At 56.1% G+C, this 13,709-nt stretch overlaps 2 protein-coding genes across 10 annotated transcripts in view; both read left to right on the top strand.

The window, feature by feature from the left end:
- EEF1D (eukaryotic translation elongation factor 1 delta) overlaps positions 1 to 3,885 on the top strand; it is a 28,981-nt gene extending 25,096 nt beyond the window's left edge. For all 8 annotated transcript variants that reach the window (XM_013367556.3, XM_065054620.1, XM_013367557.3 and 5 more), the window contains 2 exons: positions 3,156 to 3,350; positions 3,786 to 3,885. In XM_013367556.3, coding sequence (XP_013223010.2) covers positions 3,156 to 3,350; positions 3,786 to 3,824 — 234 coding nt within the window. In that variant the 3' untranslated portion in view covers positions 3,825 to 3,885. The remainder of the gene's footprint in view (positions 1 to 3,155; positions 3,351 to 3,785) is intronic.
- A 2,450-nt stretch (positions 3,886 to 6,335) lies between these two features.
- Positions 6,336 to 13,676, top strand: NAPRT (nicotinate phosphoribosyltransferase). 2 transcript variants are annotated; one of them, XM_065054624.1, is made up of 13 exons: positions 6,336 to 6,652; positions 8,312 to 8,394; positions 8,510 to 8,592; positions 8,723 to 8,853; positions 8,924 to 9,039; positions 9,120 to 9,313; positions 10,078 to 10,218; positions 10,344 to 10,428; positions 10,812 to 10,892; positions 12,114 to 12,216; positions 12,307 to 12,464; positions 12,690 to 12,797; positions 12,926 to 13,676. In XM_065054624.1, the coding sequence occupies exons 1-13, from the start codon at positions 6,466 to 6,468 to the stop codon at positions 12,983 to 12,985; spliced, it is 1,530 nt and encodes a 509-aa protein (XP_064910696.1). In that variant the 5' UTR covers positions 6,336 to 6,465; the 3' UTR covers positions 12,986 to 13,676. The 2 variants fall into 2 exon arrangements, with proteins under 2 accessions (XP_064910696.1, XP_064910695.1); XM_065054623.1 differs by having other exon boundaries at positions 8,312 to 8,439.
- The last annotated feature ends 33 nt before the right edge of the window (positions 13,677 to 13,709 follow it).

Genomic DNA, 13,709 nt, shown 5'->3' with positions numbered 1-13,709 from the left:
TGTTTGGAGGCTTCAGGGGCACCCACAGCCAGGGTGGGGGTGCAGAGAAGCTTCTGGAATGCCCACAGTCAGATCTGATCAGTCTATAAAATGGGATTCTTGTTGAGACTCTGCCCTTTGTTGCGGATCTCTTGGAGCACGAGTGAGATGCTGCCGCTGAGAGCGCCCTCATGGAGTGGAGGCTCCGCTTGCCTTGCCGCCACATCTGTGAGTAAAATTTCTCCTCTCAGGATTGTGAGTATATCTACTTTCCATGCACATTTGCACACATAATTTCCAGGCTCAACACAAGGACGTGTATAAATTATTTCCTTGCACAATCGCAAGTGTTTTTTCCTCCCGTGCTTCCATATAAGCACGTGTATTGTTCCATGCATATTTGCACGTGTATTTCCCCTCGCAGGATTGCGAGTGTATTATAAATTTACCCTCGCAGAATGGCGAGTGTACACTTCCCGTACTCAATATGAGTACATTTATCCCTTTAAAAATAATCCCACTTGTTCAGGCAAGTGTGGACTCTTCCCAGATTCAGGCACGACTCTGGCATTGTTTTGGTGAAGCCACGTGCATGCACACTGTGGACCTCCTGTTGTATTAGTTGCTGCCCCTTAATAATTTTCCTCAACTGATATCTGAACCTGTATTCAAGTCACCTTTGGAGTGCTAAAACCCTCACCAGTTTAATAAAAGTTGTTTTGGACCCTGTTGTCCCTTAAACTAGCCTTGGAGTGCCTCTGTGACATCTTGGAAAGCGCTTTCTGCATCCTGCTGCTTGCAGAAACATTTTCCCTGCCAAAAGTTGTCGAGATGCTCAAAGAAGCGGCGGTTGGTTGGTGAGAGCTCAGACGAAGCAAAACTTCGTAGCCCAACTTGTTCTGCTTTTGAAGTGCTGGTTGTGCAACGTACGGTCGGGTGCTGTCGTGGAGAAGAATTCGGCCCTTTCCATTGATCAGCGGCTGCAGGTGTTGCAGTTTTTGGTGCATCTCATTGATTTGCTGATGGAATGATTCTCTGGGATTCAGAAAGCTGGAGTGGATCAGAGCGGCACCAGAGCCCCAAACAGTGACCGCGACCTTTTTTTTAGTGCAAGTTTGGCTTTGGAAAGCGCTTTGGAGGTTCTTCTCAGTCCAACCGCTGAACTGGTCTCGCTGATTGTTGTATAAAATCCACTTTTTGTCGCACGTCACAATCTGTTCAAGAAGTGGTTTGTTGTTGCTTAGAATAGAAGACGATGACACTTCAAAATGATGATTGTTTTGATTTTTCAGCTCATGAGGCCCCTACTTCTCAAGCTTTTTCACCTTTCCAATTTGCTTCAAATACCGAACGACCATAGAACAGTCGACGTTGAGCTCTGGTTGACGCCGAGTTCTCGACAACGTTGAGTTCTTCAACTCCTCATGTAGTTTTAAGAATATCAGCTTTGATGATTGGTCTCAATTGGTTGTTGTCAGCTTCTAACGGCGTTTATTTCAGAATGTGTTCCAGTATCAAGCGGCAAATTTCAACAGTGTGAAAACCACAATTCCTTTTGCACCAACCTAACAAGGGGTGATATTGCAACTGGGATCTGTAGCGTTCGTGCTGCTGTTTTCTGAGGTTCCCCTGACCAGAATTAGCTCTTTTTGAAGAAAAAACAGATAATAAATGCCCTAAAGACAGGAATAAACCCATCTTTATCAAATTGTCGTAGGAGATCAAAAATTCTGGGCCTGTTTGAAGAGATATCATTGATAAACGCTGCTTTAAAGTGAGTTTTCCAAGCAGTGCAGAGAGGTAGAATTGAAACGATCAGCTGAGAGATTTACTGTTGAATATTAAGTTGACGGAACCTCTCAGGGCTAACGGCGATCTCTAGAATGCGTATCAGGGATAAGAGGGTCATTAGGGGCGGTCAACATGGCTTCACCAAGGGGAAGTTGTGCTTGACCAACCTCATTGACTTCTATGAGGACATAACAAGAGGATGGATGATGGCAGAGCGGTGACGTGATCTACCTTGACTTGGGTCAAGCATTTGACACAGTGTCCCACAGCATCCTCACAGCTGAACTGAGGGAGTGCGGTCTGGATGAGCGGGGAGTGAGGTGACTGTGAACTGGCTGAAGGGAAGAAGCCAGAGAGTTGTGGTCAATAAGGTGGAGTCCAGTTGAGGCCTGGATCTAGTGCAGTGCCTCGGGGGGCAGTGCTGGGGACTGTATTATTCAATATAATAATCAATTATTTGGACAAGGGAATAGAGTGACTGTCAGCAATTTCGCTGATGACACCAAGATGGGAGGAGTGGGTGACACTGGAAGCTGTGCTGCCATCAGAGACCTGGACAGGCTGGAGAGTTGGGTGGGGAGAAATTTAATGAAATAGAACAATGGAAAGTGTAGAGTCTTGAATCTGGGCAGGAACAACCCCAGGTTCCAGTGTAAGTTGGGGAATGACCTGTTAGAGAGCAGCATAGGGGAAAGGGACCTGGGGGTCCTGGGGACAGCAGGGTGACCATGAGCCAGCACTGGGCCCTTGTGGCCAGGAAGCCAATGGTACCTGGGGTGGGTTAGAAGGGGGTGGTCAGTAGGTCAGAGAGGTTCTCCTGCCCCTCTGCTCTGCCCTGGGGAGACCACACCTGGAATATTGTGTCCAGTTGTGGCCCCTCAGTTCCAGCAGGACAGGGAACTGCTGGAGAGAGTCCAGCGCAGCCACCAAGATGCTGAAGGGAGTGGAGCATCTCCCGTGTGAGGAAAGGCTGAGGGAGCTGGGGCTCTGGAGCTGGACAAGAGGAGACTGAGGGGTGACTCATTGCTGGGGATCAAGATGGAAAGGGTGAGTGTCAGGAGGGTGGAGCCAGGCTCTTCTGGTGACAACCAGTGACAGGACAAGGGGCAATAGGTGCAAACTGGAACACAGAACGTTCCACTGGAAGAGGAGAAGCAACTTGTTGGGGGTGAGGGTGACAGAACACTGGCCCAGGCTGCCCAGGGAGGTTGTGGAGTCTCCTACTCTGGAGGCATTCAAGACCCGCCTGGACACCTTCCTGTGTAACCTCATCTGGATGTTCCTGCTCCATGGGGGGATTGCACTGGATGGGCTTTCAAGGTCCTTTCCAATCCCTGACATTCTGGGATTCTGTGAAAATCCATATTTTGTGGGTTTTTTTGCAGTGGGATGATGAGACTGACATGGCGAAGATGGAGGAGTGCGTGCGATCCATCCACATGGACGGGCTGGTGTGGGGAGCCTCCAAACTGGTCCCTGTAGGTTACGGCATCAAGAAGCTCCAAATCCAGTGCGTTGTGGAGGACGACAAAGTCGGGACAGACATCCTGGAGGAGGAGATCACCAAATTTGAAGATTATGTGAGTTTTAGAGCAAACCGGTTGATTCCTGCCTGACCCACGGGGTCATTTTTAACTTGCTACCTCATTTTATTGGTCTTCTTTGCCTAATTTTTTGGCTTATATTTAGACTAAATCGTGAAATATCATCTTGACGTTGCTAGAAACTCTTAAAACGATGTTCCTCATAGGCTGGACTGTCTAAAGATTTGTGCGCTAATTCTCACAGTGCAACATCCCGTTGTGATGTTGCAAAAAATACTAAATAACGATCCTTAAAGGTTCTCTTAGCGCAGGTCTAAAGCCAAGGAGCTGGCCTAAGAGCCCTGGGCCAAGCTTAAACTGTTTTAAGCATCACTGGTGCATGTTGTAAAGAAACGCTTGATGTGTTTTCTTTGCCATGAGTGTCTGAAAACACCCCGGTGACCTCCAGCTGCTGCTTTTGTTCCATTCCAGGTGCAAAGTGTCGACATCGCCGCTTTCAACAAGATCTAGAAGTGAATCCCGTCCTCCCCTCGGAAACTGTAACTAATAAAAATCAAGATTGAGAGTGCAACTCGGATGATGTTTTTCTCTGGAAAGCATGTTTTCTCTGGAGCGACGTGTTGTGAGATTTGGGGATATTTCCCTTCCCTGGGCGACCTATTTCTGGGTTGGAATTTTAGTCTTAATTAAAAAAAGATAGGATGAATCAGCAGGAAACATTCAGGACTCGCTAGTTTGGGGCTGAATTTCTTCCCTCTTTTCAGTTTGCTGCTCTCGTTATCCACTTTGACGATGAATTGCCTCATTAGCAGCCAGGGCCAGGGAAAGAGGAGGCGGCATTTGGAACCATCGGCGTGCGCCAGAGTCCAAGGTCCCGGCACAAGCGACACGGTGACAACGCCGAGCGAATGCCAAGTGTTGTGCTGGGAGCACCGGACAAGTGGCAGGAGTGACAATGACAACAGCGCCTGCCCGATGTCACCTGCGTGCAGGAGCCTGGTGGCAATTGGTGCCAAGCGTGGGTCTGACTGGGCTCTGTGCCTCACGTGTCCCTTGGTGCTGGTGGTGACACGCACAGGGTTGATGTACACGGTGCCTCCTGTGTGCAGTGTCCCCTGTGTCCCTTGTCCCACCCTTCCCCACACCTGGTGTTTTGTGTCCCCCATCTCCCTGCTGTGTCACATGTCCCCCAGTGTGCTGCCCTCCCCCCTGTGCCATGGGTGCCTTAAGTCACCAGTGTCCCATGTGTCTGCTGCCCCATGTGTTTTGTGTGCCCATGTGCTGCCGTCCCTGGTGTCCCCAGTGTCCCTGGTGCTGGCACAGCTGGGGCCACATGTGCGCAGTGCTGGGGGTGCAGTGGCCCATGTGTCTGGTCCCAGGTGCTGCCACCCGTGTGCCCTGTTGTCCCCTGTGTGCTGCCATCTCTGTGTGTCCCGTATCCCCTGTGTGCTGCCATCCCTGGTGCCATCTGTGTCCCATGTCCCCTGTGTGCTGCCGTACCTCTGTGTCCCTATCTCTTGTGTGCCTCCATCCCTTGTGCCATGTGTCCCCTGTGTGCTGCTATCCCTGGTGTCCTCTGTCCCTTGTGTGCTGCCATCTGTGTGTGTCCCTGTCCCTTGTGCGCCTCCTTCCCTTGTACCATGTGTCCCTTGTGTGCTACCATCTGTGTGTGTCCCATGTCCCCTGTGTAGTGCCATCCCTGTGTGCTGCCATTCCTGTCTGTCCCATGTCCTCTGTGTGCTGTCACCCCAATGTCCTGTGCTCTGTGTGCTGCCATCCTTGGTGCCATGTGTGTCGTGTGTCCCTTATGTGCTGCCACCCGTGTGCCCTGTGTCCCCTCTATGCCACCACCCCCATGTGTTCCATGTCCCCCGTATGCTGTCACCCCGATGTCCTGTTCCCTGTGCGCTGCCATCCCTGGTGTCTCGTGTCTCCAGTGTCCTATGTGCTGCAACCTCCGGTGCCTTGTGTCCCTTGTGTGCTGCCATCCGTCGTGTCCCTGTCCCCTTCATGCTGCCATTTCCCGTGTCCCCCCTGACCTCTTTCCCTGACTCACAGAATCATGATTTTGTTTGGAAAAGACCCTCAGGATCATTGAGTTCAACCATAACCTGACTCCAGCACTAACCCATGTCCAAGAAGCTCATCAAAATGCCTTTTAAACCTTTCCCAGGATAGTGACTCCACCACTGCCCTGGGCAGCCTGTTCCAGTGCCCGACAGCGCTTTCTGGGAAGAATTTTTTCCTAATATCCAACCTAAACCTCCCCTGGTGCAACTTGAGGTGATTTCCTCTTGTCCTATCACTTGCTACTTGTGTAGAGTCTTGTATCTGGGCAGGAACAACCCCAGGTTCCAGTGTAAGTTGGGGAATGACCTATTAGAGAGCAGTGTAGGGGAAAGGGACCTGGGGGTCCTGGGGACAGCAGGGTGACCATGAGCCAGCACTGGGCCCTTGTGGCCAGGAAGCCAATGGTACCTGGGGTGGGTTAGAAGGGGGTGGTCAGTAGGTCAGAGAGGTTCTCCTGCCCCTCTACTCTGCCCTGGGGAGACCACACCTGGAATATTGTGTCCAGTTGTGGCCCCTCAGTTCCAGCAGGACAGGGAACTGCTGGAGAGAGTCCAGCGCAGCCACCAAGATGCTGAAGGGAGTGGAGCATCTCCCGTGTGAGGAAAGGCTGAGGGAGCTGGGGCTCTGGAGCTGGACAAGAGGACACTGAGGGGGGACTCATTCATGTTTACAGATATCTAAAGGGTGAGTGTCAGGAGGATGGAGCCAGGCTCTTCTCGGTGACAACCAGTGACAGGACAAGGGGCAATGGGTGCAAACTGGAACACAGGAGGTTCCACTGCAAGAGGAGAAGCAACTTGTTGGGGGTGAGGGTGGCAGAGCCTGGCCCAGGCTGCCCAGGGAGGTTGTGGAGTCTCCTTCTGTGCAGACATTCCAACCCCCTGGACACCTTCCTGTGTAACCTCATCTGGGTGTTCCTGCTCCATGGGGGGATTGCACTGGATGAGCTTTGAGGTCCCTTCCAACCCGGCATTCTGTGATTCTGTGAAGAGAACAACCCCCTCTCCGCTCCCACCTCCTTTCAGGTGGCAGCGATAGGAGTTCCCCGTGTCCCCGCCCGCTCCCAGGCTGCCCCGCGGCCATGGCGCCGCTGGCCGATCTGTACCAGCTGACCATGGCGTACGGGCACTGGCGGGCCGGGCGGCACCGCGCTCCCGCCGCCGCGGAGCTGTTCTTCCGCCGCGGGCCCTTCCGCGGGGCCTTCGCGCTGGGCGCCGGCCTGGCCGAGGGGCTGCGCTGCCTCCGCGCCTTCCGCTTCTCTGCCGCTGGTGAGGGGGGACAGAGGGGACACCCCCCGGGGAGCTGCTGGGGGGCTGCGGTGGGGGGGACAGGGACAGGTCTTGAGGGGCTTGGGGACAGGGGTGCCCTCCAGTGGGAGCTGTGGGGGCTCAGGGTCAGACCTCAGGGGAACAGGGGGACCCCTCGGCGGGACATGCATGGGGCAGGGACAGCCCACAGAGGGACTAGGAGGACCCCTCAGGGGGACCTGGTGGGGACAGGGACATCTCTAGAGGGTCACTGGGGACAGAAGCACCTGATGGGGACGGGGCATCCCTTAGAGGAACCTGAGGAACAGAGGGTCCTGGTGGGGACAGGGACATCCCTCAGAGGTACCTGGGGGACAGAGAGACCTGGTGGGGACAGGGACATTCTCAGAGGGACCTGGGGGATAGAGAGATGTGGTGGGGGGAGAGGGGGCTACCCTGGGGGTCTTGGGAACAGGGGTGCCCGCCCGTGGGAGCTGTTGGGGGTCAGGGACAGCCCTCAGGGGGACATGCAGGGGACAGGGACAGCTCACAGGGGGACTTAAGGGGGACTGGGACATCTCTCAGAGTGACATGGGGATCAGGGGAGGGACCTGGTGGGGACAGGAACATCACTTAGAAGGACCTCGGTGATAGACTTGGTGGGCACAGGGACATCCCTCAGAGGCACCTGGGGGACCGAGGGACCTGGTGGGGGGAGAGGGACAACCCTCATGGGGACTTGGGGACAGAGGTGCCCTCCAGGGGGAGTTGTGGGGGGCCAGGGACAGCTCAGAGGGGAACTTAAGCGGGGACAGGAACATCTCCTATGGGGACCCGGGAGGGACAAGGACATCCCTCTGAGGGACCTGTGAGACAGAAGGACCTTGTCGGGACAAGGACAGTCCTTGGGGGTCTTGGGGATGGGGGTGCCCTCCAGTGGGACCTGTTGGGTAGTCAGGGACCAGCTCACAGCAGGACTTAAGGGGGACAGGGACATCTCTCAGAGTGACATGGGGGTCCAGGGGACCTGGGAGGGACATGAGCATCCTTCACAGGGACCTGGGAGACAGGGATACCCCTCAGAGTGACAGGGACATCTCTCAGAGGGTCCTGGGGGGGGCACCTGGTGGGGACAGGGACATCTCTCAGAGGGAGCTGGGGGACAGATAGACCTAAGGGACAGAGAGAGCCTTCAGTGGGAACTGATGGGTGGGTGGGTGGGGACAGGGACATCTCAGGGGGACAGGGACATCCTTTGAGAGACCAGGAGACATCTCAGGGGGACAGGGACATCCCTTCGAGGGACCAGGAGACATCTCAGGTTGATCTGCTGGGGACAGGGACATCTTTCAGGGGGACTGGGAAGGCTGAAGAGGGACAGAGGGACTTGGGGACAGGGACATCCTTCAGAGGGACTTGGGGGACCTAGGAGGGGACAGGGACAGCCTTCAGGGAAACTTGGGGGACAGTGGGACATCCTCTGGGAGGACAGTCCCTCAGAGGGGACTTGGGGGGCCATGGTGCCCTCCCAGGGTTGAGTTACCCCTGACATCACCTTGACGAGGGGGACAACGACTGTGAAGCGTCACCTGTCCCCTGCGTGGGAGGCTTGGTCCCTCCAGCCTGACCTGTGTCACAGGACCAGTGTGGGGACCCCCCAGCTGAGCTTTGTCCCCACAGATGTCGCCTACCTGCGCTCCGTCCTGCCCAGCACCACGGAAGATGCCTTCTTTGACTACCTGGCCACCCTGGACGCCTCGGAGGTGACAGTGACCGCCGTGCCCGAGGGCTCCGTCGTCTTCGCCAGGGTGGGACGCGCTCAGTACCCTCCCCCGCTGCAGGGAGGACGGGGACGTCACCGCCCGGTTGTCCCCGCAGGTCCCATTCCTGCAGGTGAAGGGGCCACTGCTGGTGGTGCAGCTGCTGGAGACCATGTTGTTGTGTCTGGTCAACTACGCCAGGTGGGGGACACGCTCTGCTCTGGTCCCCCAGTTACCGGGGTCCACATCCACCGAGTCCCGTGGTGGTCCAAACCTGTAGCTGGCCCCATGCCCAGCTTGCCTTGGTGTCATCTGTCCCTTTGTCCCCCAGCCTGGTGGCCACCAACGCTGCTCGCTTCCGCCTCCTCGCCGGTCCAGACGTGAAGCTGATGGAGATGGGGCTGCGTCGTGCTCAGGGACCGGACGGTGCCCTTTCGGCCTCCAAATACTCCTACATCGGCGGTGAGTGTTGCCCCAAAGTGTCCTGTGTCAACGTGGCCGCGATGTCACCTGTGTGTGTCACTTCTTGCAGGCTTTGACTGCACCAGCAACATCCTGGCAGGGAAACTCTACGGCATCCCAGTGCGCGGCACCATCGCCCATTCCTTCATCATGTCCTTCACCTCGCTGGAGGAGGTGCAGCCACGGGTGAGCGTCACCACGGGGAGGGGACAGGGATGGGATGCTGTGCCCGTGGAGGGTGTCACACAACTGTGTCCCCCACACAGGAACTGTCACCGCTGGCAGGAGGAGACCCGGTGGATCTCCCAGCACTGGCGTCGTCGTGGCTGGGGCAGGTATGCGAGGTGCTGGAGACCCCCCTGGAGAAGGCGAACCAGGGCGAACTGGCCGCATTCGTGTCCTATGCTGTCACCTTCCCACGGGACTTCCAGGGGCTGCTGGACACGTACTGTGTCAGGAGGTGAGGACGCCGGGTCCCCTCAGGGTGGCTTCGCTACCGTGGCACAGGGGACGATGTGTCCCTCCTCCCTTGGTGGCCTTGAAGGAGGGACATTTTCACCTGGAGGCATCAAGAGGTTGAGAGAGGTTCTCCTGCCCTGGGGAGACCACACCTGGAATATTGTGTCCAGTTGTGGCCCCTCAGTTCCAGCAGGACAGGGAACTGCTGGAGAGAGTCCAGCGCAGCCACCAAGATGCTGGAGGGAGTGGAGCATCTCCCGTGTGAGGAAAGGCTGAGGGAGCTGGGGCTCTGGAGCTGGACAAGAGGAGACTGAGGGGGGACTCATTCCTGGGGATCAAGATGGAAAGGGGCAGTGTCAGGAGGATGGAGCCAGGCTCTTCTGGTGACAACCAATGATAGGACAAGGGGTAATGGGATCAAGCTGGAACACAAGAGGTTCCGCTTAAATTTGAGAAAAAACTTCTTCTCAGTGAGGGTGGCAGAGCCTGGCCCAGGCTGCCCAGGGAGGTTGTGGAGTCTCCTTCTCTGCAGACATTCCAACCCGCCTGGACACCTTCCTGTGTAACCTCATCTGGGTGTTCCTGCTCCATGGGGGGATTGCACTGGATGAGCTTTCCAGGTCCCTTCCAATCCCTGACATTCTGGGTTTCTGTGATCTCCATGCTTTGCTGTTGTGTGACACGGGGCTTGGACCTGCTGCTGGGCCTGCCCTGGGTCCTTGTCCTCCCAGACAAGGGACACTCACCCTCTCCTCTCCCGTCCAGGAGCGGTTTGCCGAATTTCTGCGCCGTGGCGTTGGCCCTGCACCAGCTGGGGTACCGGGCTATCGGGGTGCGCCTGGACAGCGGTGACCTGGCCCAGCAATCCAAGGAGATCCGCCAGGTCCTGCGAGCCTGCGCTGATCGGTGAGTGCCCACCAGCATGTCCATCTTGGACACCAAAGTGGGGGCTCTCCTTGCTCAAGTGGGGGTCACGAGTGGAGCCAGGGGTCCCCCCAAAAACCTGCACTCACTCTTCTGTCCCTCACCAGCTTCCAGGTGCCCTGGTTTGGGACCATCTCCATCGCCGTGAGCAACGACATCAGCGAGCAGAGCCTGGAGGAGTTCAGTCGGGAGGTGAGGGACCTGTTGGTGGGTTTTGCTGGTGCCACCAAGATCTGGGGTTCGTGGGGTGGACAAAAGAGTCACTTGGGACTTTGTCCCTGGGTGAGAACAGGGAAGAGGTTCTAGGCTGGAAAAAGGCTTTTCATAGAATTGTAGAATAGTTTGGGTTGGAAGGGACCTTCAAAGCTCATCTGGTCCAGCCCCTGCCATGAGCAGGGACATATTCACCCAGATCAGGTTGCTCAGGTTTTGGGTGGGTCAGATGGACAGACAGACACAGAACATCCTCTGTCCTGCCCCTCAGCTCTGGTTTTTGGCATGGGCTTAAAAAAAAAACCAACAAAACAGTGGCAGGTCTGTGTTGGTGATGGCCGCTGTCCTCTCTGCTGCACCAGGGGAGCGAGATCGACATGATTGGCGTTGGGACGAACCTGGTGACGTGTCCCCTGCAGCCGTCGCTGGGTTGTGTCTACAAGGTAGGTGTGGCAGCTCTGCCCTGCTGGGTTTGGGGCTCCCCGGCTTCTCCCAAGGGGCTCCAGCCATGAGGGACACTGCAGTGAGGCCAATGTCATCAGGTCACAGATGGGTTTGGGTTAGCAGGGACCTTTGAAGGCCACCAATCCAAACCCTGCCATGAGCAGGGACATCTTCACCAGCTCAGGTTGCTCAGAGCCCCGTCCAGCCTGGCCTGGGATGTCTCCAGGGATGGTTCATCCACCACTTCTCTGGGCAATCTTGGACAGGCTCTCACCATCCTCAGGGCCAACAATTTGTTCCTCATGTCCTACCTGAATCTCCCCTCCTTTAGTTCAAAACCATCACCCCTTGTCCTGTCACAACAGGCCCTGCTCAAAGGTCTGTCCCCATCTTTCTTATCAGCTCCTTTAAGTATTGAAAGGCCACAAGAAGGTCTCCTGGGAGATTTATCTTCTCCAGCCTGAACCCCCCAACTCTCTCAGCCTTTCTCCCCAGAGCTGTTGAGCCCTTGGCCCATTCCCGTGTCCCTCCTCTGTCCCGCTCCAACCCCTCCATGTCTTGCTGGTGCTGGGACCCCAGAGCTGGACGCAGAGCTCAGGGGGGCTCAGGACATGGGGCACAGGGGCAGGATCACACCCTTCACCTGCTGCTCACGCTGCTCTGGGTGAAGCCCAGGACACGGGTGGGTTCTGGGCTGTAAGCGCACGTTGCTGAGTCTTGTCCCATTTGTCACCCACTGGTGTCCTCAAGTCCTTCTCCACAGGGCTGCTCTCCATCCATCCATCCCCAGCCTGGATTGATACCGGGGCTTGCCCAGACCCAGGCACAGGACCTTGCACTTGGCCTTGTTGACCCTCATGAGGTTCACCTGGGCCCACACCTCCAGCCTGTCCAGGTCCCTCTGGGTGGGTCCCGTCCCTCAGGGGAATCAACAGCACCACTCAGCTTGGTGTCACCTGCAAACTCACTGAGGGGACACTCCATCCCACCATTATTTCTTGGAAATAATGGTCATGAGATGGCTGTAACAAGAAGATTGCAGGCAGGAGGAGGCAGAATGTCCAACTTCAGGGTAGTTTGAGGGGTTTTTGTTGATTTATTTATTCAGCTGGTTTCCAAGCAGGGACACATGTAGAAGGTGCAGATCTCAACACAGGCCCCAGCAACTAGTGCATGTGACAAAAATAAGGTGTCCACTTCATAACCTCCTTCTCCTCCAGCTGGTGGAGGTCAATGGCTCTCCGTGCCTGAAGCTCACAGAAGATGAGGAGAAGATGACAATCCCAGGGACCAAGAGGATTTATCGGCTCTATGACGCTGCTGGTGAGTTGCGACACCCTTGGCCTGGTGTCACTCTGTAGCTCCTGCTCCATAACCTTGTCCCTGCTGTCCCCTACTCCACCACCCTGGCAGGTCACCCCTTCATGGACCTCATGGCCCTGGAGAAGGAGCCCTCACCCTATGCGGGACAGGAGCTGGTGGTCCATGTTCTGGGGCAGCTTGACGAGGCCAGAACGGTTGTGCCCACCACCGTGGAGTCCCTCCATCGCACGTATTTCAGAGACGGCCAGGTCAGAGGTGGCTCTGGGGTGTCCTCCACCTCATTGGTTGAAGGACCAAGCCAAGGTGATGGTGTCTTGGCAGAATCAAAGGGTTAAACCTCATCTGAGATGTCCTCTGTCCCTACAACCTTGGAGATGGTGACATCCCAGTCCAGCCTGGAGCTGGCTCATTGCGGATTGCGGCTGGGTGGGCACCACCCTACACGGCCACGGTCCCACATCTCCATCCCGCAGGTGTGTGAGCCGCTGCCCAGCCTGCTGGAGGTGAGGAACCACGCGCAGATGTCCCTCAACCTGCTCAGCCCCGCTCACCGCCGGCTCCACGAGCCACAGCCCTACCCGGTATGTCCTCCACGTGCCAGACACCATTGGTTGACCTCCAGGAACACTGCCCAGCCTTGGTGGCCTGGGCAAAGCCACCGTGATTCCACCATGGAGCTTCTCATTGTCCCCTCTTGCTCCCATGCCAGGTGGCCATCACAGAGCAGCTGCACCGTCTCCTCACTGAGCTGCAGCAGGACAGACGGTGAGCGGGGGTCCCGCTCTCCCCAACCCTGCACCAGCTCTACCTCCACACTCATTTGAAGACCAGGTGTCTAATTGGGAATTAACGCTTCTAACGACATTGGTGCTGCGTGGTGTTAAACTGAGAACCCTGCAGGGACTGGAAGCGCTTCCTGAGGTCCCAGTAGCAAAGCTGGGCAAGGAAGGATGGGGCAGGTAGAGCTGGGAGGCAGCTGTCCCCATGTCTTCTGGTACCCACAGTCCTTCTCTGCCCACCTTGGTGGCCTTGCACCTTCTGCCATGGCAGTGCTGTCCACCCTGGTGGCCCCACACCTTCTGCCACACCAGTGCTGTCCATGGTGGCGGCCCTACCGCCCTTGTGCCTTATTCTGTGCCACCCTGGTGGCCATGCCCAAAGCTCCTTGGTGGCATTAGGGACCACACCTTGAGTGCACACAGTGTCCACCATGGTGAGCTTTTTACGCCCCACCTATGTCCTACGGGACATCGGTAGCAGATGCACTTTACCTGTCCTCGTCAAGGCTTTTTGGCCACATTTTCTCTCTTTCTACATTGTCTCTGTTTGCTGGGGCGTGGAGGACGACCAGGCTCACACCTGCACTCTCTAACCTCATGTTCATCAAGGCTCCATGGCACTAATCCCCATAATTCATCAAAAGCAAAAGAAACCCCAAATAAAGCTCTTTTCCCACCACAGCGATGGCCACGCTCGTCCTTCAAAAACACTCG

This window comes from Columba livia, chromosome 2 (assembly GCF_036013475.1).
Source record: "Columba livia isolate bColLiv1 breed racing homer chromosome 2, bColLiv1.pat.W.v2, whole genome shotgun sequence".
Lineage (NCBI taxonomy): Eukaryota > Metazoa > Chordata > Aves > Columbiformes > Columbidae > Columba > Columba livia.
The sequence above is the reverse complement of the archived record's forward strand: the minus strand, read 5'-3'. Positions and strand labels throughout refer to the sequence as shown.